The 24082-nt window shown below is 33.6% G+C and overlaps 1 protein-coding gene across 1 annotated transcript in view; it reads right to left on the reverse strand.

Moving 5' to 3' along the window:
- Positions 1-24082, reverse strand: part of LOC145676566 (uncharacterized) — a 106557-nt gene that overhangs the window by 17419 nt on the left and 65056 nt on the right. Inside the window, exon 4 of the mRNA XM_081747402.1 lies at positions 12680-12804. Within this exon, the coding sequence (XP_081603528.1) occupies positions 12680-12804 (125 nt within the window). The remainder of the gene's footprint in view (positions 1-12679; positions 12805-24082) is intronic.

Here is a 24082-nt window from a genome sequence, read left to right on the forward strand (position 1 = left end):
AGTCTTGCTATTTGGTTGGAAGGTTTGTCATGTATGGAATTACTGCAATATTTTCCTTGTCTGCCGTACTCTTTTGTGGTGCAATTTGTGATACTGCATTTTCTCATGGCTGTTTTGATCTGCTTCGACTAATAACCATTGAATTTTAATGCTGTATCCAGGTTAGATAGTTCTAGGCTTATATTATCTGCATCTACTCTTTGGAATGCTCCATGTATTAGAGTATTAGGATCCCTATCTTGAGTACAGAATCATGAAAACGGTACCATCGAGGTAGAGATCAGTGTGCGTGGATTTCCTGTAGATTGAGTCGCCCTGATGACAGCATGTAATATTTTCAGCAGACAAAGGCACAACGTAAGTATATAGTTTTGTGACAATCAGAAAAAAGTGAAGCATGGATAATATTTGGGTGGACTATTTCACTTTGTACCAACTGGAAAAAGCGAAAGGACATTATAGCTTTTGTATTTTTCAAATAAACGAAGGAATAAGTTTGAATGGCCAATTCCATTTAGTACCAAGCAGAAAAAGTGAAGAAGGTCAATTTTGACTGACTCAGCATTTTACACCTCTTTGTACCATTTAAATAAACTGATTATAATTTGGCTGGTGTATTTATTTTTTACCAACCAGAAAAAAGCGAAGAATGTCCATTTTAAATAATTCAGGTTTTTATATCATTTTGTACTACTGAAATAAATGAAGCAATAAATCTGAGAGGGATATTACGTTTTGTAGGAACTAGCAAAACACGAAGAAGGTCAATTTTAACTAGCTCAGAATTTTATATCTTCTGTACTCCTTAAACTAATGAAGGAATAAAACTGTACTAACCTTAAAAACGCGTAGAAGAACCATTTTAACTAGCTGGGTATTTTATACCATTTTGCAATATTTAAATAAACAAAAAAATAAATTTTTACTAACCAGAGAGGGTGGAAAAGAATCAGTTTAACTATCCCAGAATTTATGTACTTTTGTGCTACTGAAATAAACAAACTAATAAATTTAAATGCTCTTTTTTTGTCAATCAGAAGAAGTTTCTTTTTAACTAACTCAGTATTTCTATAACATTTTGTACTATGCAAGTAAACGAAGAAATGAAATTGGGTGGAGTGTTTACTTTTTAACAAACCGAAAAAAATGAAAAATGAATAAAATGTGGGTGGACTATTTTTTTTGTACCAACTGGGAAGAGTGAAGGACCATTATAGCTTTTGCACTATTCAAATAAACGAAGGAATAAATTTAGCTGGAATATTCAATTTTGACACTACGAGAAGAAGCAAAGGAATGCAATTTTAACTAAGAAGTTTATACCTTTCGTACTTTTTAAACAAACAAAGGGGTATATATTTGAGTGGCCTATGTTTTTGTCAACCCGAAAAAGAACCATTTTAGGTAACTCAGAATTTTATACCATTCTGGGGGATTCAAACAAACGAAGGAATAAATTTGAGTGGACTATTTAGTTGCGGTGCACATATTTTTGTGTCACCCAGAGAAAGGGCCATTTTAAAGTTTTGCACACTAATTTTTGTACAAGCGGGGACTAATTACTATGTCTGTGCACTTTATGTATACATTCAAATTAAACGAAGAAGCACCAATTTTCAAATTCGAATCTTTTGTACCTGCAGGAAAAAAATCAGTTTTAAATAAGCAACACATTGTTGTGATACTTCGTGTGTGGTAAAACTCTAGGATCATGGACCAAAATGCTAAACAAATTTTGCTTTGCTACATAAATTATAATTGTGTCTCACGTTACTGCTTGGCTCACAGTTATATGGTTAATGGACGTGCATTTAGCGAATTAAGTCCAAAGTTTCCCGGCCACTATCTAAATATTTGACGTAAGATTTAACCATCATGAGCTGCCATGGTGTACAGAAGAAAAATATTCAAGTAGAAAAGAATAACGACATACAATCAATTTTAAATTAATTCTGTAGAACAGACTCCATAGCAATTAGCGGTATTAATGGATGAAGACGTACTAAAGAAAATTATGAAAGACAACGAATTATGACGATAATATAAAATAGAAGAAAGTGCATGTTTGGCCATTTTTGATCATCGCGCTGATACAGCAAAAGCGAGAGCCAAAACCAGACGAGTAACGGACCATATCAAAGGAAAAATCAGCTTACCAAGGAAGAAAAAGTTTTTAAAGTTCTTTGTTATTCACCATCTATAAAAATTGCTGAATTATCAGCTGTGAACAGATTTATTCAATTCTCAAAACTATTATTCTTTGTGTTGATGAGGATATATAAGCTTCTCAATATCAATACACTTTAAATAAAATAAAAAGAATACGTATTCCTTACCTAAGAATTCTCTTGTTAGTATAGTGAAGGTCCTAAGGTACAGCCTATTGACCGCAATTTCGTTTTTTATATAACATATGGCACCCTAATAATGTGAAAGGCAAACGGCAATTAACAATATTTTAAAAATATAATCTCATTAAACAAAAGCTGCTTAATTTCCATTTCTTTTTACATGACGAGAGGCAATGAAAATATATTTAGCAGTGCATCTTGTCTAGCATTTTGGCCCATGACTCTAGAGTTTTACAACATACAACGTATCACAAAAATGTGTTGCTTTTTTTAAAGCGGAATATTTTTTCTGTTGGTAAAATTATTCGAACTTAAAAACTGGCCCTTCTTCCTTTAGTTTGAATGGTGCACAAAAGGGCACAAACATAGTAATATGACCCTCCTTGTGCAAAAATTGGTCAACAAAACTTTAGACTGGGTGACAGAGAAATATACAAAAAACACCACAACTAAATAGGCCACTCAAATTTATTCCTTAGTTTGTTTGAATCCTCAGAAAGGTATAAAATTCTGAGTTACTCAAAATGGTCCTTTTTCGGGTTGACAAAAACATTGGTCACACAAATGTATCCCTTTGTTTGTTTAAAAAGTACAAAAAGTTATAAAATTCTTAGTTAAAATAGAATTTCTTTGATTTTTCTCGTAGGTACAAAATTGAATACTCCAGCTAACTTTATTCCTTGGTTTATTTGAATTGTGCAAAAGCTATAATGGCCCTTCACTTTTTCCAGTTAGTACAAAAGCAAATAGCCCACCCAAATTGTATTAATTTATCACATCTTTCTGGTTTGTTAAAAAGTAAACATTCCATCCAATCCCATTTCTTCGTTTACTTGCATGGAAATTCTGTGTTACTTAAAATAAACCTTCTTCTAGGTGACACAATAAAACAGAGCATTCAAATATATTTCTTTGTTTTTTTGAGTAGTACAAAAAGTATATGGATTTTGAGCTAGTTTAAATGATTCCATTTCTCCTTTCCTTGTTAGTACAGATTTATTCTTTTGTTTATATAAATAGTACTAAATTTGATAAAATTCTCAGCTAATTAAAATGATCCTTCTTCGGAATTTTTAGGTTAGCAGGAATTTATTCCTTCGTTTTTTTAAAGAGTACAGAAGGTATAAAATTCTTAGCTAGATAATATGCTAGCTTTTATTCTTATTCTAAAAGCTAGCTAATTCTTAGCTTTTTCCTAGTTCTTACAAAATTAAATAGCCCGATCAAGTTTATTCCTTCGTTTATTGAGTAATATAAAATGTTATAAAATTCTAAGTTATTTAATATGGTCCTACTTAGCTTTTTTGTGCTTGGTACGAAACTAAATAGAAGATCCAAATTATCTTCAGTTTGTTTAAATGGTACAAAATGCTGAGTTAGTTAAAATGAATCTTGTTCACTTTTCTCTGCTTGGTAGAAAATTGTATAGGCCAATCAAATGTATACCTTTGTTTATTTCAAGAATAGAAAAGCTATAATGGCCCTACTCTGTTCCAGTTGGTACAAAATGAAATAGTCCACTCAAATTTTATTCATTCTTCACTTTTTTCTGGTTGGCACAAAACTATACACTCCATTCAAATTTATTTTTTCGTTTATTTGAACGGTGCAAATTGGTATAGAAATTCTGTGTTATTTAAAATGAACCTTCTTCTGGTTCACACCAAAAAGTAACCAGTCAAATTTATCCCTTCGTTTATTTGAATAGCACAAAAAGGTACAGAAATTTTGAGCTGGTAGGAATGGCTTTTCTCGTTTCTATAAAAGTAAAACATCTAAATTTATTCTTCCTATTATTTGAGTAGTACAAAAGATACATAGATTCAGAGCTAATTAAAATGTTGCTTCTTTTACCTTTTCGGTTACTACAAATTTATTCGTTTGTTTGTTTAAATAATACAAAATAGTATACAATACTCAGCTAGTTAAAATAGCCGTTCTTCGTTTTTTTCTGGTAAGTGCAAATATATTCATATGTTTATTTCAGTTGTACAAAATGATATAAAATTCTGAGTCATTCTGATGATGATTCTTCGTCTTTGCAGTTTTAAGGTTAGTATAAAACTAAATATACCACTCAAATTTATTTCTTCGTTTATTTCAATAGCACAAAAGAGAGAAGAATTTATGAGCTTGTTAAATGGGCCATCATTTTTTCTGGTTGACATGAAAGTAAACGACTCAAATTTATCCCTTCGTTTTTATAAATAGTGCAAAAGCTGTAAACTACTCCGCTTATTAAAAATGGTCCTTATTTGATTTTCTCCTCGTTAGCACAAAAAGTTGAACTCGAAGTTTATTCTTTCGTTTATTTGAACAGTACAAAAAAACACATAAATTCTGAGCTAGTTAAAATGGGCATTTTGCATTGTTTCTGGTTACTACAAATGTAATTTTTATTAAGTTAAATAGTACAAAATTGTGTAATTTACTCAGCTAATTAAAATGGAACTTCTTCGGTCTTATTCTGGTTGGTACAAATGGCAGTAAATCAAATTATTCTTTCGTTTATATTAGTAGTTTAATGGAAAACAAATTCTGAGCTAGTTAAAATGGGATTTCTGTTTGGTGAAAACTTATATACGTCACTAAAATTTATCCCTTCGTTTGATTAAATAGTAGAGTATAATATAAAGTTTTCAGCTAGTTAAAATGGCATATCTGCTTTTTCCACTTTGGTACAAAAGTAAATATCATACCCAAATTTATTGATTCTTTACTTTTTGTTCCTTTTACAAAACTGAATATGTCACACAAATTTATCCGTCGTTCTGCTTAGAAGTTATTAAGGCTTAAACATTTGACCTTCGACCTCCACCTTTAGCAATTTCTGGACATATATTAGTTTATGTCTTGTTACTAAGTGTAGAAACAGAACCTCAGTTACGTTGCTCCGTTTACGAGTTATTCGAGTTTAAATATTTGACTTTTACCTCGATGATCAGTACATTTGGGATATGTAGTACTAGATATCCTATTACTAAACGTGCAAAAAACACTCTAAATATGTGGCTTCGTTTACGAGTTACTCGAGTCTAAATATTTGGCCTTTGATCACGGAGGTCATTAGTTTTGTCACATGTAGTTGATGCTCTATTAATAAATGTGGAAACAGCAACTCAATACGTTGCTCCGTTTACCAGTTATTCGAGTTTAAATATCAGACCTTTGCCCTCGATGGACAATACTTTTCGGGCAAGTAGTAGTTGATGACCTGTTACTAAGTGTGGAAATGCCAGCTCAATATGTGGCCTCGTTTACAAGTTACTCGGTTCTAAAGTTTTGAGTTTTCACTTCGATGGTCAGTATTTTGTGATATGTAGTACTTGATGACCTGTTACTAAATGTAGAAACACCACCTCAATACGTTGCTCCGTTTACGATTTATTCGATCTTTTTTCTCTCGCCTCGATGATCAATACCTTTGGAACATGTAGAATTTGATGACCTATTATTAAATGAAGAAACACCATATCAATATGTGGCTTTCTTTTCAAGTTATTTGGGTTTAAATTTTGTCTTTTGACCTCGGTGGTCAGTACTTTTGGGAGACGTAGTATTAGATGAATGAGTGTGTAATTTCTGCTATGTTACGTAGGGTTGATAAAATGTAATGATTACACTCCTGCTATTGGTTCATATTCTCTGCCGTATTAAATAGGGATGGAAAATGTGCTCATAATCTTATGTAATTTTTGCTTTGTTAAACTTTGGTTGAAAGGAAAGCCATACTTTTTATACAGAGGAGTGAAAAAGATGTTCGTAGTCTTATGTAATTTCAGTTATGTTATATAGGGGTTGAAAAATAAGGCATACTACTTTATTAACTCTATGTTAAGTAGTGGTTAAAATAGGGTTGACTCTGCTCTCTTTTATTGGCTCTGCTACGTGATCGTTTGTTATGTTAAAATAGGTGTTGAATAAAGTGAGCATAAAAGAGTGCGAATAGACCCCTAAGAAGTGGTCATAAAAAAGAACGAATTTTCGGGGTGTTTAATTTTCCATGGTTGGATGGCACGTGTGTCATGGCGTATCGTGTGACATTAGACTATCCAGTACTTCGTATCAGGTGGGACCTTTATTGGCCTGTTACGGCCCAGATTGGTAATCATTCATTACTTAAGACCTTTTGTAAAATCTTATTGGAAATCAAACGTTGATGTCTTCCCTTGATTCCTTCTGTTTGGTTAGAATTTCCGTGGAACGAAAACTCGCTTTTTGCTCTTTCCATTGGTTTAAGGCTATTTCGAAGCAGTGTGTTGGTGAGATCAAAATGTGTGAATAGTTATCACATGTTTTATTTCGTTTAATAACAAAATAAGGCTCAGCCAAACGCAAAACCACATTTTGTGTTTTTAGTTGTTGTGTTCTTTTGTATCCCAATATAAAGCATATAGTACGATGGATAGTATGTTTCTTAATCTGCTCTCTATCACTGAATGCTTCTGTGTTCGAGGAAGTTCAGAACACCAGGTAGGTTTGTCCTTTGCATGGAAAACCTTTTCATTATTTCTGAACTGATTCCCAACATCTCGAATCTCAGAATCACCAATCATATCAGAAACATCAGATGCCTCACTTTCCCAATCACTTTTGCTATCATCAAGTTCACTGCGCATAATATCCTCATCTCTATCCTCCAATAACTATCGAATTACTTCATTAGACAGCACAACCTTAAAAGAAGCTATCATTTCTGACTTCCAGTAACATTAACACACACTAACAATTCCACTACCTGCACCACAAATATCAACTGATAATAACGTGCCATATAATTAATGGTTTAAAGGACATTCAACCCTTCTTACCACTCAAATATATAACACAAACTAGGAACTAGTCCATTGAAGTCCCTTGACGATATGTGCTGTTAAATTAAAATATATATTATTTAAATATATCCTAGCCTGTATTTCTTGAATTCCGAATTGTCCTCAAACCTTGCATTACCTACACATCTATAAAGAGACACGTATTGAGCAATAAATCATTCCAGCCTAATAAAAATTATACGCGATGAGTCCATTGGAATCATGTTGGCCGTTTAGGGGTCACGAAATGAAATTGAACTCTTTACAATTCGAAAGAAATGGTGATGTAGGAAAGTGAAAGAGAAAATATGAATTAAAGGCAGAAAAACATCTATACAGCATTTGAGTGCAATATTAGACGATCCTCTATCATTGATTCCCTGGGTGGTCTGTAGTCGCCCTTCAGGAACATGGAAGCTCGGCTGTCGAAAATTACTTAGCTCTGAGAGAAACTCAACAGAGTTAGGATAATCTTATAGCCTGGAATAACTCGGAATATATATATATATATCTAAAAAGAAGATAATCTTGACACTTAAAATAGAAAAATTTGAAATGAAATCCTTAAGTTTCACGTCCAACAGTTATGCAGACTATAGTAAAGGAGGCGGTGAATGTAAGAAATAAAAGAAATGATGCAATGAAGTAATTGCTGAAAACGAGAGAACGCGAGAAAACTCACGCACACGGTTTTTGTCCAGGAGAAAGCTTACTTGGCTTTTACTGAGATCGTACCAAGGAACCCAGGTACCAGAAATGAAGCTCTACCACTGAGCTACTGCGGCACCGACATTGAAGAAACGATACATAACTGTAAAGGTTTCCGTTATCGGCATGGGTAAAGTATTGGTTCCAAATTCAAGAGTGGCGGTGAGTTTCGTTCTACATCATCATTGTTGGTCAAATCCGTCTAACGAAATGCTATCTCTGTCGTTTTCCTCTAAGGTATGGGCCGTTGAATTCTTACTTTAAAGAATAGAAGGCCAGCTGATGTAATGTAAAATGTGTACCTTAACGTAAGATAAGATGAGGTTTAGAGACGCAAACAAAGGAACAATCTGTATGTTTATTCATTAACAAATACTAAAGGAAACAGTCAACGCAAAGTAGAAATTACATTTTGGTGAACGTCTAAATGTGTTATAAGTTGAGCTGAAATGAACGAAAAATAAATGTAATCTGAGCATTGATCTGATAATATAAATTCACAGACTATGGTATCAAGTTTATTATTCTTTTAGGATCTCAGTCCAATATAATGTTCACAAAACTTGTTAGTGTTTTTGTTATTAGTATCTATATCACATTATTCATTGTGCTCAACAATATATCTTCACATAAGTACTTCTTTACTGTTGACTTTCAGGTGCTGAATTATTACTCGATATGACTTGTGGAGGTAGTAGATTAAATTCTATTTCATAGAAATTAGAGAATACTTTTTAGAAAGCTGATTTCCCATGCCGCTATGGCAGCCATTGTATTGTATAACTTATATCAGTCGGTTCACACTCCATGAGCAAACTTGCTACGTTCATGCAAAATCAGTATCAACATACGAAACGAAACGATTGAAATTGCATTTTAGTTTTAGTATACATCTGTATTTTATATAACACAAACTGTTAAATCTTAAGTGTTGGGCAAAAATTCATTAACACTGAAACTGAAAATTCAGCGACTATTTTATATTACGTGCTCTGGTGATCATAATGTTTGATCATAATTTTCAGTTCAGCATAACTGGTGTATGAGAAAGTCAGATGTTTGAGAACAATTGTGTTTATTGCAATAGGTATTGGAAATATGCAGTTAAATAGTTTGCCAAATTAAACGTTTTCTTCTAGTAATTTCCATTATAACAATTTTTGAGTTCTATGTAATAAGGGCCCATAACGAGAAACCATGTTCTGAGAAAACCGCGTGTAAACACTTCAAATAAAGATATATTTTTCTATTTAACGTGTTTACATGTGCACCCTACAAGAGGAACATATATTCATTCTTTCTCTTCTACAAAATCCAAATAAACTAACAGTTTGTTTCACTATAATATAAATATGATTTTTTAAAAGAAGCTTGCACAGGCCCTTTTTACAGAGAACGGCTTTGCAGGATTCTCGCATACGTGCATCGCAGCAGTCATATTGTGCAGTCGCTGGGGATGTCAGAACCGACAAGTTGCGCCCAGGATTTTGTATACATTGAACTTAACAAAATGTGAGGTACGGGATCTAACCTCGGTTGCATTCAAATAAAATCAAACATATCCAAAGAAACAGACTGTGATGTAAAAGGGGATGAAAATGGGTGAGAAGGGAGCAACTTTTAGAATAGGTTAACCTACTTGCACTTACTTGCAGATCAGGTTGTTGCCTTCTTGACAATTCTTCCCATGGGCTGAAGTCCGTCCATCTCTGTATTTCGCTGGCTGGTCGTCCAAGTAATCGAAGGTTAAGAGTCACGAAACCGGGACAGGGAAACCAACTTTACGAGGACCGCAAGTTTAGTCAGAGTCAAAACTTCTTTTCAGAAAAAAAATCATCGTCGTTAACAGCTAAGTGACGTTAGCTGAAACAAAGGTACTCTATAGGACAGAACAAGGCTAAGTTAGTCGTAAGTTTCAAAATGAAGTTCGAGGTCTACATCTTAACTCGTCGCTAATTCCATGTCGACTGTCTCTTCCAAAATTCTCTCAATCGATTTTGTATAGCGTCCCTTCCAGGTTCATATCCTCGGTTATTCACTCTGTTTTCCATGTAGATGAAAAAGTGTGCGCTCGTAGATTAACCAAGGTAAGGTGATGGTAGGAATGTGGGCGGGGAAGCAATCTGTTGTTTTCATTAATTGAGAAATTACAAATGTAAAAAAGAAATGACAATCAGCAATAAGACTTCCTAGTGAGAAAGGCAAATGAACTTAGAAAAAAAGTCGAAAGGTGATTTAACTTTAAATGAATAGTTATCCTTTTCACTGTAATGATTTTTTTTTAAATAAAATGTCCCATAGTTCAAAATAAGATAGAGTGTCAAGTGTCTAAATACACATATATTCACAGTATGATACACTTTGTGAAATTGAATAAAGAAACGTAATTAAAAAGTAAGAAAAACAGTATAAAGTAAACAGAAATATAGATGCGTAACAATAATTAGTCAATTTAGTAGTCAATTTATTATGTAGAAACTGGATATGTATGAGTCCTGGACACAACAAACTGTTTATGCATTATGCAGGGCTGGTAAAACATACTCGTGAAGATCATCTCTATCCCCGCTGTTTGTCTCTTGGTTGACGGCTTGGAATTGATAAAACATTTCCTCGTACCAATCAACATCATATAGGTCCAGAAAAGAGAACAAACTTTGTACCTATCGTTGTTTGGCTCCGTTATGTCTACTCTCTACTACGCCTGACAGCAGAGCATCTTGTTGTTCCTTTTTCAGTTTCATCAGTTTCCTTTTTCCCCAGCATTTAAATACTTGCTCCTGTCCACTAATGGAAATTGCTTTTCGCTAAAATCTTTGCCACTAATGGTTGTATAGTTCTCATTTTAAGTTTTTTATTTTTATTTGCATTAGGGTCACTTTTGGACTGTCTTTTCTGTTTTTTCGAACTATAATCCAACTCGTTCTAGCATCCTGTGACATTTTAATCGTTGTTCAAACAATCTTGCTATCAACATAACTGCAGCAGATATTCGCTTTCGTCTCACGACGACCTCTATTCCTCTACTGTAGCAACATCAAGACAAGATATCGGAACGAAATTTTGCAGATGTACACAACTAATATCAAAGAATTTGAAAATGCAATCTCACTGAAAAGGACCTATGGTGCTATGGAACATTATTACATAGAGTCCTCAATTATCAACTCTATCGACAACTCAAATTGTGTTAAAACAAACTTAATCTTTCTGTATAATGTTTCAAAGAAAAAAATTCATATTGCTTTATATCTTCACAATCGTATAATATATTTAGATTAATCTATAATGAGCTTATTGACACCATTAGAAAATATTATATTGGCAGTACGACAAGAAACCGGAGTAATTTCTTAACTTAAATACAATACATTGAAATTGTTAAACGCATATAATAGAGCTCAAGCGAATGAAATAAAATCAAGAAACTTAATTTGAGAGTCTTATATATATATATATATATATATATATATATATATATATATATATATATATATATTAAAAAGGGTGTGTGGGGGAGGAAAAATGAAAGGTAACTCCACCTACACACAAGCCGTCAAAATAACTAAAACGGAGGATTTAGCTCGTAATACAGTTATTGGATTCGGACGGCTGTCCTTTGAAGTAAAAGATCGTTGGAGATATAAGAGAAATTTATGAAGAATTTTTATGAAAAGAAGAGAGACAGTGTTTGGGATAGGAGTATTGGCTAGGAAAGGTGTACCTTTATTATGACGTCCGGGCGTGCGTTGGTTCCTCCTAGTGTCTCGCTTACTTTTTATGGATCCGGTTTTGGATTACTGGCAAGATATTGCGGGCTTCCGCCAGTTTGTAGAAGGCGGTCGAAGCTAATTTTAACTTTGAATTGTTACTCCCGGCTTCAAATCAATATCGCTATTTCTCGAGACGGAAGTAACCGGGGCTATTTAAGGAGAGCCTCCAGGCTCGGCAACTATTTCCGTTGATATTAAAAGCGAGTTTTAGACGTTATAGGAGATTTGGTATTTAGGTGTTGGGAGGAGTTAGAAAGGTGTTTTTTTGTAACAGTATTACAAGATAGAGAAAATAATTATAATAAACACATAATATAGATAAAATGCTGATGCAGCAAAACAACGATCAGTTGGCTGTTGACAGTTTTGAGCGCAAGTTTTTTACACACATATTTTTTGTTAGAAATTATACTCGTAAAATAATAGGTTTTTTTTTAGAAATATACTAAAACTCCACTAAACATAAAATAAAATTACAGAAACATGTTGCCAACATTATTGTCCGCATCAATTAATAAATCTTTAATAACAGTTTTTTTTAACCCATGCATGAACACACTGGTTTCTTTGCAATATATATATATATATATATATATATATATATATATATATATATATATATATATATATATATATATATATATATATATAGCTATAAGAAATAGATGTCAGAAAGAGAAACAAATAACATTTATCTTGACGAAAAGCATTTATTGAGATAAGAATTGAAACACAAAGTTGAAACAACTGGAGGAATCAAATAATTGTAAAAACATCTTTATTGAACGACCCACAATCGTAATTTGTAACATTTAATTGTTTGTAAGAACACCATTTGACAGTTTCAATTGTAAAGTAAATTTAGATACGTCAGAGGATTATAAAAGGTGATAGAAAAAACTAAAGCAAGGATATTAGGTATTTTTAATTGGTTTGAATATGGGTTTCTAACCAAATATATTGAATTAAACAAGGAAATCATTTTGAATTAGAACGTTTTCATGTCAGGCTAGAAAGTACAAGTGTAACTTACTTGATTATTGCTGGTAAAGCAGAGTCATACGCAATGCATGGTCCTAAAGCTGTGTTAAGCATATCGCCAGTTATACTCACGTTACTGAAAATATCCATATACACCATTTTAGGCATTTTCCGTGCCTGAAAAGTATAAATACAATAGCAATATATAAATATATTAATTAACTTAAATATATGTTTAACGATATTTACATCTATTACTCTAATAAAATTATAAGTAGTTTTTGAATATATTTTCTGAATATGTTATTACACGTGTGGTGATTTGAAGATTTTTCCTTATAAAACTTAAATCTAGAAGTACATCATTTGGACATGTTCTTTTAAATATCGCTTTGAAATATGAATGAATAATATTTGAAGGAATCTGTGTTTGAGAGAGATCATATTAGAAATGTCATATTACAACATAAGTATACAGGATGCTGGCAGTCGATGAAAAGAATATTAGCATTGCATTATAGAAGATGATGCTTGAATATTAGTAGAAAATTTCTTTTAAAAAGCTTAAGATATGTTTCCGTTCAAGAAACAAATCTTAGTATCTTATATTCTTCACATATTTGAGCTGCTTGAAATTTAAAATGAACTTACTACATTTTAATGTTCTGTAGGAAATTTGTATTGGTAGAAAACGTGGTAGAGAAAATAAAATTTAATATTGAAATGAAGAATGTAATTATTGTGACAAGTTAACTTATTGTTGGTGTTTGACTTGTTGCACTTGTGAAGTGTTACACGTTTCCACATGCCAATGGACAGTGTTGTACAAACAACCACGCACTTCGTTCAACGTAATTGAGACGTGTATGATAGGGAATATATATTTCAAGACAGTACGGCTCATCTCTAAAATACGCGAAATAAAAGGGGACAAGTTGGACTAATTTTCTGAGACTGGTGGAAGTACCTTAAAGAAAAGTACTTTATATAATGATATAAATAATTAAATAAATAGTGGGATTGTAGACATGCTTCTGCTTTTGTTGCATTTTATCACTGCTAGTGCGCGTGGATTATTATTTGCTTGAATTGGCCAGGTATTCCAAATTATTTCTTGTCATTAATACAAAGGTTGGATTTTTAGTAACGACAGCACTCCCATACATATACTCGTGAAAAAAGTAACCCATTATAACTCTTACTAACCGTAGGTTAGATGCCGACTCTCCCTCAGAGCACAGAGGACATGTACTCGCCTGCCCTCCCCTCCATACACGCGCAGCGCCAGCAGTAAGAAGGCAATTCTGAGTGAGTGCTTGGGACTAGTGATGCAAGGGTTCGAAAAATAAACCGGCTTTTTTGGGAAAAAACTCGGTTTTTTCTGCTTCGCTTTTTTGCTTGGGAAATTTTGGGCTTTTTTTGAAAATTTTGCTTTAAACTGATAAAGCAGACTTAGTTTCGCTTCTCTACAACAGAAAATCTCATTTAATTAGTGGTTGATGCAGATAATAATATGAAACCTCGAAAATAAACCATGAATTTCAAAAAGATTTTTTAAAATTCTTAACATATTTACACCATGAATTCCAAAGGATTAACATTTATATGTAATAATATTTTAACCTCTTATATATAATAAGTACTTTAAAAATGATACATAAATAACTAGCAAAATTGTATGTAGTATTTTTACTTCAAAATATCACACACCCTATTTTTGAAGCAAAATAAAGAAAAACATGAGAGAAATCAGCAGATCAAGAGCTTCGTTTCGGGTGGTTCTATACATTCTTGAAATTTTTCAGTTAAGTTTTAACTTTCATATACATTGTATGAATATTTCGAACAAATTTTTTACTGGTTGATCACATACGTATTAATCTATTGCCACCTATCAGGTGCTTCGGATCTGCAAAATCGGTAAAGCTCCAAATTCACTAATGCACTGACTATTCTTAAGCTTGTTCAGAATCGGGAAAGTATCGAATTTTCTGTTCATGGATCATATACATAGTAGACGGTTCATCTGAGCGTATGGTTTCCTAGGCTGTAGAATATATAACCACCATCACGGTTTACCCAGTCCTGAAGGTTTCTGAATTTTTAACAAGAAAATTCAACATATCGTTACGAAACTTTTTTTACAAAAAAAGAAAGAAAGAAAGAAAAGCTATGGAATACATATAAAAAAAAGTGGAAGAATCAATCACTGTTCCAATTCACAAGAAAGACGACAAAATTGATTATAATAATTATCGAGACATTTCTTTTAACATTCTATTAATAAGACTGATCCCATACGCAGATGAAATTATTGGAGATTATCAGTCTGGATTTAGTCGAAATCGACCAGATATTTACCATTCGACAAATACTCGAAAAGAAATGGGAATATATTACCCAGCACATCAACTGTTTATTGATTTTAGAAAGGCTTACAACTCGGTTAGGAGGGAAACATTGTACAACATTTTTACAGAATTTGGAATACCGAAAAAGCTAGATTTATTAAGTGTTTAAATGAATCCCAGAGTAAAGTCCGAGTGGAAAATTCGAGCTTCACGTCGAGATTGGCCTGAAACAAGGATATGCGTTATCGCCGTTATTATTCAGCTTTGTTCCGGAGTACGCTATAAGAAAAATCAAAGATAGGAACCAGGGGCTAGAGTTGAATGGTATTCAGCAGGTTATGGTGTATGCTGATGATGTAAATCTGAAAGAAATGCAGAAGCCTTATTAATCGCTTGCAGGGACATGAGTAAATACAGAGAAATTTAAATACAAGGAAGTTAACAAGGATCGTAATACGGCGAATTATGAATGCGTTAAAATATCAATTAATACTTTCGACACAGTGGATACTTTCAAATATCTTGAATCAGTATTACCAGATCAAAATCATACCCACAGAGAAATGTTATTATTCAGTTCAAAATATTTTGTCGTCGCAAATTCTGTCAAGGAATTTAAAGCTTAAAATATATAAAATGATAATCATGTCCTTTATGTTTTATGTTTGTGAAACATGGTCGCTTACGCTGAGGGAAGAACGCAGACTGATATTATTTGAGAATAAAAATCTGAGACGAATATTTGGACCCAAGAGGAACGGGAATGGGGAAGGGCGGAAAGTTCATAAGGAGGAACTACATAATTTATACGGTTTACCAAACATCGTTAGAGTCATCAAGTCTAGGAGCCTCAGGTGGGCAGGTCATATAGCCAGACTAGAAGAAAGTAGGGACGCTTTCAAAGTTTTAACTGGAAATCCAATCCAACTGAAACTATTAGGAAGACGATTAACAAATATTCGGATTTTAAGGAGGCACTGTTGTCCAATTATGAAAACGATTTCATATTAGAAAATAGGGACGCGTTACTTAGTACAAGACCTTTTAATCCTAAGGTACATAAAATATCACCGAATTTATAATTTCAACCTATAACGAACTAAAATCTGTCAACCCTAATCATCCTGAGACCAGAATAATCGCTTCAATACGTATTCCATTGCATTTAGATTACAGCAAATGTTAATATCAGCACAGTTTATTAACTTTAATCATTTAATTATGTTGGTACAAAATTTTAAAAGTCAGTTCTTAATGCAAAATAATAAGAGAGGGCAAGACAGAGAACAGGGTACTTTGGCCGTAGCCATATTAATTATGCCTCTGTCCACAATCTTAACGTACATGAAAATATTAATAATAGCAATTATTCGAACAATATAACAAATAGTAGAAGTGATACCGGTAATACGACACAATCTAACCGTAGAGATAGTAATTGGAATTTCAGAAACAGCCGGAACTACAACAGAAATAATAATTCTCGCATGGCTTTTCAAAATCAATTAATTGGTGGCAGAAATTATGGTAATAGAGATGAAAGTATGCCAACCACATTTAATAGACAACAAAGTACGCAAGATTGTGGGATAAAATGCGACTTAATTGAAACTATGGATCAGCGCAATTTAATCTAGATTCGGCTGACGTGGAGGGGGTCATAACCACGTCAGCGTTCGTTCCTTCTGAAGTTATAACTAATGTAAATGTGAGCGATGTTTGATAGATGGTATGTAATCTCAATAGAGAAAAAGAAGAATCTTATTTATATATACTCCAACTTATTATGTTGTACTTTTGTTATTTTATCTCTAATAATATGTATAACCCAATAATTTGTCTATCTATGTCGATTGTGTTTCCTAATGTTGGATTTTGTTTTTGCGTTTAATAATAATTTAATCTTGATATGTATTTCATTGAATATATTTGTGATATTTTTATTACTTCTTCATTTTTTTACAATGTACTAAGTTAGTCGGGTTAGACATAACGACAACTACTTAAATGGCATTGTGACCTTGAGTATCAGAACAGAGGATAATTGAAATAATTTATAATATACATTTAATATCAAATTATTTTTCTCAATTTGCCCAAATGATTTAAATTTGTTAATAAACATTTTAAGTCCTGAATGGACTTAATAAAGATTTATAATTCAGAATTCCTTATCGACGTTAGATTATGAAAATATTAATATATAAATGATTATAAGATTAATCTGAAATGAAGTATTCATAATGTTATGTGAGTGAAATATGATGCACATGAATAATTATGAAATGGGATTTTTTAATATTCGAGGGATGTCCGAAAAGTACTGATGGTTAATGTAGGAATCCCAGTGGTCCAGGATTCTTTTCTTTTATTTGTAAGCTAAATGAAAGAAACTGCATATGTTCGCGCGCCATAATACAACGATATGTTGGATATGTTGTATTTTTAATTGTATTCTTTGGGCAAAATGTGTGATAAATATGCACTAGCCAGCTACGTTAAAAAGAAGAAGAAAAGGAAATATATCTTGTTATAAATTGTATGTTTTGTTGTTATCACCAAGACGACATATATATATATATATATATATATATATATATATATATATATATATATATATATATATATATATATATATATATATATGTTACTATGAGAACAGAAGCAAGGTTAGATATAATGTCGACTACATTTTAAGGATGATAAGGTTTGTAATAAGGAAGTGTACAACAAACGACATTTTGCTTTATGTCTATTTAGTAAATTCATTGTGTGGCTCAATAAGAAAATATAATATTAGAATCAGGATAAATAGTTTTAATATAGGTTTGCGTTGTAAGCATGGTGCAAGGAGATGAGGGCAATACATGAGTGAATTTGCGCAGGTCCTTCCACAGCCCAAGTGTTCAAAGATAAAATTGGAGTTGTAGGTGAGTATTAGAGAAATTATACATTTAATTTAATTTGTAATACGATTAAGTAACTTACAAACTAAAACCTTTTAAACGGAGAGATCATACGTAACGGATTTTGCCTGTTATATTCATGTCCGTGCCGCACGCTTAAGTTGGAATCATTCCTACATTTGAAGGCTCTCCAATCTACTTCCAACCGAGATCTGCTAAACTAGATTTTAGAATAGGCATCAGCTGCGCTAGCTTAACCGTAATACCGTCACCGCCTTGAAGAGAGATTATATACTTCAATTACACAATAATTTAATATGGATTTTATGAGAGCTATAATTAAAATATCTAATTATCAATAAATCAATCAATCAATTAATCTATCTATCTATATATATATATCTATATATATATATATATATATATATATATATATATATATATATATATATATATATATATATATATATATATTTACATCTGCTTATGATTACGACATCAAATATGATCCGAAGCTTTCTGGCATCCAGTGGAAAGCTTGGAGTATATTAATATTTGTTTGCATATATTGTTATTGTAGCCTGTTCCCATAATGACCATCGACTTCGATTTTATAAAATTTGAGAGAGAAATTTAACTTTTTATTTTGTGGGCAATTTCAAGGTATTTTATTACACTGTCATTAAGAAACCCATATACATCATTTTACGAATCAATCATTATGGAAGAATTGCATGTGTATGTTGCAGCAGTGGTACCAATATTTGAAAGTTTCATTAACAACTATTCTTTTTTCTTTTTTGATTTGATGTTCTGAGTAATTGCGCGTTCTGTGTAAAGGTGCAATAAGATTTTTTTTTTCTCTCTCTCTCTCTGTTTCCAGCTAGCGACATAGGCATATGGGAACTACCAGATACACTTTCGTGTGTACATAAGTTAGTGTGTGTGTGTGGCGGGGTCGGGGGTATGAAGTATTTATTACGATCACTTAGTGGAACTTACTGTAAAATTCCGCACGATAACTTTTGAACGAATGCGATTTTTTTAATTCTGTTTTTTCTGAAATAGATAAATAGTGTAATTATCTCTAGGGAGTTCGTTAACGGGGATGATTTAGTCAACAGAAAGTGGTGCAAATGAGCCATTTCCGGTTTCAACGTTGATCACTGTAGAACACATACTGTAATAGATAGCGACAAACGGTTTTCGGCAATCGATTAAACGTTTCAAGGACAACTCCCATATTCATTCTTAACACTATAGTAAAACCGGAAGTGGTATAATGGAATTTAGGGTTTTATTGTTGATCACTATAAAGCAAAAACGGTCAAAGATAGCAAGAAGCAATTTTCGGCAATCGATAAAGCGTGTCAAGGATAACTTTCATCTTCATCATTAACATCCTAGTAAAACCGGAAGCAGTAGAAATTAACTATAATTTCCGACTTGAAATTAATCTACATATGGAAAAGCTATTTTGGGGAATCAGTTTAGCGTTGTGGGAATAAGTATCGTTTCCTCTCTTAAACTTCTAAATAAACCAGGAGTTGCTAAACCCAACTACTTCCGGTTTTAGTGTTGATCACAAAAGATTAGAAACCGTAATAAATAGCGAGAAGCGGTTTTCAGTAATCAATTAAGTGTTCCAAAAATTTTCTAATTCGACTTTAATCTTTCTACTCAAACCAGAAGTGACAGAAATCAATCTTTTCCAGTTTAAGCATTGAGTGTTATAGAATATATAGAAAGAAGGGAATAGAATGGAAAATGTATTAAGTACCCAAGAGTGTGTTCCATCTCGACAGTAATCACTCTACTCAACTAGGAAGCGAAAAAAAATATACTACAACTTCTGGTTTCCAAATCAATTGAGAAAATATTACGTAAATCTTCACTGTTTTTACTATTAGGGTTACGTAGTGAAACTTGTAACATCGTAGTGTTTGTATATACGTCCGTTTGTTACTCCGAACGATGACATTTGGACGGATGCGAATTTTTAAATTGTTTTTGCAATAGAAAGTTACAATGATTATCTCGAGGGAGTTCTTTAATAGAGAAGATTCACCAACCGGAAGTGGTAGAAATAAGTCATTTCCGGTTTTAATGTTGATCATTATAGAACAATAACGGTAGTAGATAGGGAAAAGCGGTTCTTGGCAATCGATTACACGTTTCATAGCTAACTCTCATCTTCATTCTTAATAGTCTAATAAAACCGGAAGAGGTACAAATAAGCCATCGAGAATGGACAATCGAAAAAGCGTTTCAAGATTAATCTATGTCTTCATCCTTAGCACTCTAGTAAAACATGAACTGGTACAAATGAACCATTTCCGTTTTAACGTTGATCACTATAGAGAGAAAAGGGTAATAGATAGTAAGAGGTAGTTTTCGGCAAACGATAAATAGTTTCAAGAATATCTTTCTTCTTCATAATTAACACCTTAGTGAAAAAGATGTGGCAGAAGTTACCTATAACTTTCGGTTTCAATTTAATCTATGTAGTGCAAAAACTATAAGTTATAGAAACTTTTTTTTGGGAACTAATTTAGCGTTGTAGGAACAGGTATCAATTCTATTAAACTTCTAATCGAGCCGGAAGTAGCAAAACCCAACAGGTTTTATTGTTGATTGCTATAGATTAGAAAATAACTAGCGATAAGCTGTTTTCTGTAATCAAATGAGGGTCCCAAGAATATGTTCTACCTCGATTCTAATCTTTCTACTAAAATTTGAAGTGGTAGAAATCAATCGCTTCCGGTTATAACATTGAGCGTTATAGAATGGATAGCGAGAAGGCTTTTTTTTGGTAAGTCATTAAGTGCTCCAAGAGTATATTCCATCACGGCAGTGATCCCTGTACTCAAATCGGAAGTGAAATAAATATACTATAGCTTCTGGTTCCCAAACCACTACACAAAATATCACATGATCCTTTTTCAGATTTTATTATTATTAGGATCACGTAGTGGAACTTGTAATATCGTAGTGTTAGTACGTACGTACATACGTACATACATCCGTTACTTCGAACGATAACATTTGAAAGGATGCAAATTTTCTATTTTTTATATTTTTATTTTATGTTTTACATGCCTCGGTATCCACCACCCGCTGACTCCCGGCCCGCATACTTGCAAGTCATCGCTAATGGAAGTGTCACCATTGATGTCAGCGACCGCGAAAACTATGGATTTGACACTAATATCGGTCATTTTGGATTACTTTTATATGTCTTGGTATCTCACCCCCCTCCGGTGATCCCCGGCCCGGAGCCGAATAGCGTGAATTTGGAAGTTAATGCGACTGGAGTTTCACCATTGATTTCAGCGACCGCGAAAATAAGAATTCGACATTAATAGCTCAAGTGGTAGAGCGTTAGCTTCGCATTCGGGAGGTCGTGGCTTCGAATCCTGACCACCATCCTGCCTACCATCCTGACTGAAGTTTTCCAGGGTTTCCCTCAGTCCTACCAGGCAAATGCAGGGATGGTACCTACTTAACTGGCCCTGGGCGATACCTTCCCAAATCCTTTCCATTGTTAATGTCGTTGGATATTCAATGCAAAATGGCCTCTGAGCTGTATCTGGTGATTGTTAAATAAATAAATAGTAAAATATCGGTCATTTTCTACTACTTTTACATGTCCCGGTAAACGCTCCCCTGAGACCCCTGGTTCGAATTTCGAAAAAAACGTTTACTCTGGTCTGGAGCCTTGACCAAGGTATTCGTGACTAAAATTTAGTAACGCTCGGTCAATTTGTCTGGTTCCCAAGTCGGTTCCGGTAAAAGACCCCTGAGACCCCACTGCTTCGAAATTTGAAAAAATCGCTGCGTCTTGATCTGGGGCCTGGGCCCTGACCAAAATTTGGTAACCCTCGGTCCACTCGTCTGGTCCCCAGGCCGCACACAGACAGACAAACACAGAAACAAACTCTTTATTTTATTTATATTAGAAGATAGTTTACAAGACAGTATTCAATATGTACTTTTTATAATAATTGAGGTCATAACGAAAGGAAAATTGTTATATTTGAATAAACAGGAGAAGAACGTAAATATTGCAAAATGTTTTTCAATACTTTTTTTATAATTTTGCTCGAAATTTCTTCATAGTTTGTTATTAAAATACTCGCCAACATATCCTCATTTTATTCTCCTAACAAACCAATAGGGCCTATATGTTGATAGTAAAATAGTTTAGATTGATCGAGGTACTGGGTCTTCAGAATTTCATGTCACTCCCCCTCACCGTTACGATATGTTGGCTAAACGAACCAATATATGTTCCAGTAAAATAGTTTAGAGTGATCGAGCCCCTTTTATGATGACCACAGTATTTCATGTCACGGACCCCCCCTTCACGAAATCCTAGCTACGTGCCTGCAACACTGTCAGTAGCTACGTCCTCGACTAATATACATTTACAAGTACAGCTTTATTTTGGTATTTTTTCAACAGTTAACCAATTTAAAACCGTGTTATAATTCAAAGTACTTATCATATTTTTATCGCAAAACAAGAATATGCAGTTAACTTATAAATACTTCGCTCCGCAGGAACTCGTTCAGCGCGTGCAACAAGCAAAAACAACATACTTGGTGTCTCACAAATGACAAAGGACAAAAAAGAAAAGCAAAAACAGCACAGCAGTGCCTTATCGCAGTCAGAGCTGACAACATAGTTTCGATCGTCACTTACGCCAATAGACCTACAAGCGGTGTACAAGTGTTATACAGTTACCATATACGTTATGCCACAGTAGCGCTACAGGCGGAATATGCACGAACTACAAATGAATATGTTTCTTACAAGTACCAATCACTGTTAAACCCTCTTTACATTCTTCAGATCCATTTTTCTCCCACTTTTGACCTTGACAAGCAGAAGTACCAGGCTTTCCGAGTTCACAACCATAACCTGTTTGTGTACAGAGTAATTTTTCAGTTCTTCGAATGACTTTGCGCGCGAAGAACAGGGGTGAGGATCGGGCAACCGCATACAGCAGTTAGAAACACCCGGTTGCAACTTTGAATGTAAAATACAAATATAGATAGTAAGACTATTCATCTACAAATATAGAGCCTTGACAATGCCGTGAGGATGTATATATATATATATATATACAGGGTGAGTCAAAATAAGTGTTACAAGCCAATATCTCGCGAACTATACATCATATAAGAAAAATATTAAGAGAGAATGTACAATATAGAGGGGCCTAAGAAATGAGTCAAACATTAGGTTTCTCCCGCCCCCCATTTTGGGGGGAGGGAGGTAAATGTGAAATTTTCAAATGAGAACATAGGTCGAGTGATACCTCGTTCGAAACAGCTTGAAAAATCGAACAATTCTTGTAGGAAACAATTTTTGATATGGGGCACCGTTTTCAAGATGGGCCCCAAAAATGGTCCGGTATCCGATAAAATTTCCAGTACTTATAAATAAGTGTTACAATCCAATATCTTGCGAACTATACATCATATAAGAAAAATATTAAGAGACAATGTACAATACAGAGGGGCCTAAGAAATGAGTCAAACATTAGGTTTCTCCCGCCCCCCATTTTGGGGGGAGGGAGGTAAACGTGAAATTTTCAATTGAGAACATAGGTCGAGTGATACCTCGTTCGAAAGAGCTTGAAAAATTGAACATTTTTTGTAGGAAACAATTTTTGATATGGGGCACCGTTTTCAAGATGGGCCCCAAAAATGGTCCGGTATCCGATAAAATTTCCAGTACTTATAAATAAGTGTTACAATCCAATATCTTGCGAACTATACATCATATAAGAAAAATATTAAGAGACAATGTACAATACAGAGGGGCCTAAGAAATGAGTCAAACATTAGGTTTCTCCCGCCCCCCATTTTGGGGGGAGGGAGGTAAACGTGAAATTTTCAATTGAGAACATAGGTCGAGTGATACCTCGTTCGAAAGAGCTTGAAAAATTGAACATTTTTTGTAGGAAACAATTTTTGATATGGGGCACCGTTTTCAAGATGGGCCCCAAAAATGGTCCGGTATCCGATAAAATTTCCAGTACTTATAAATCGGAAACGTATGAGTAGGAAACGATTAAACAAAAAATAAAAAACGGAAACATCATAGGCAATGTGGAATGATGTTGTCGTGGTGTCCGCAGGGCCCTAATAATGGGGCTCCGGGACCAATTTCAAAATTATTAATGGGAAT

Source organism: Thermobia domestica, unplaced genomic scaffold, assembly GCF_964235325.1.
Source record: "Thermobia domestica unplaced genomic scaffold, izTheDome1.hap1.1 HAP1_SCAFFOLD_219, whole genome shotgun sequence".
Lineage (NCBI taxonomy): Eukaryota > Metazoa > Arthropoda > Insecta > Zygentoma > Lepismatidae > Thermobia > Thermobia domestica.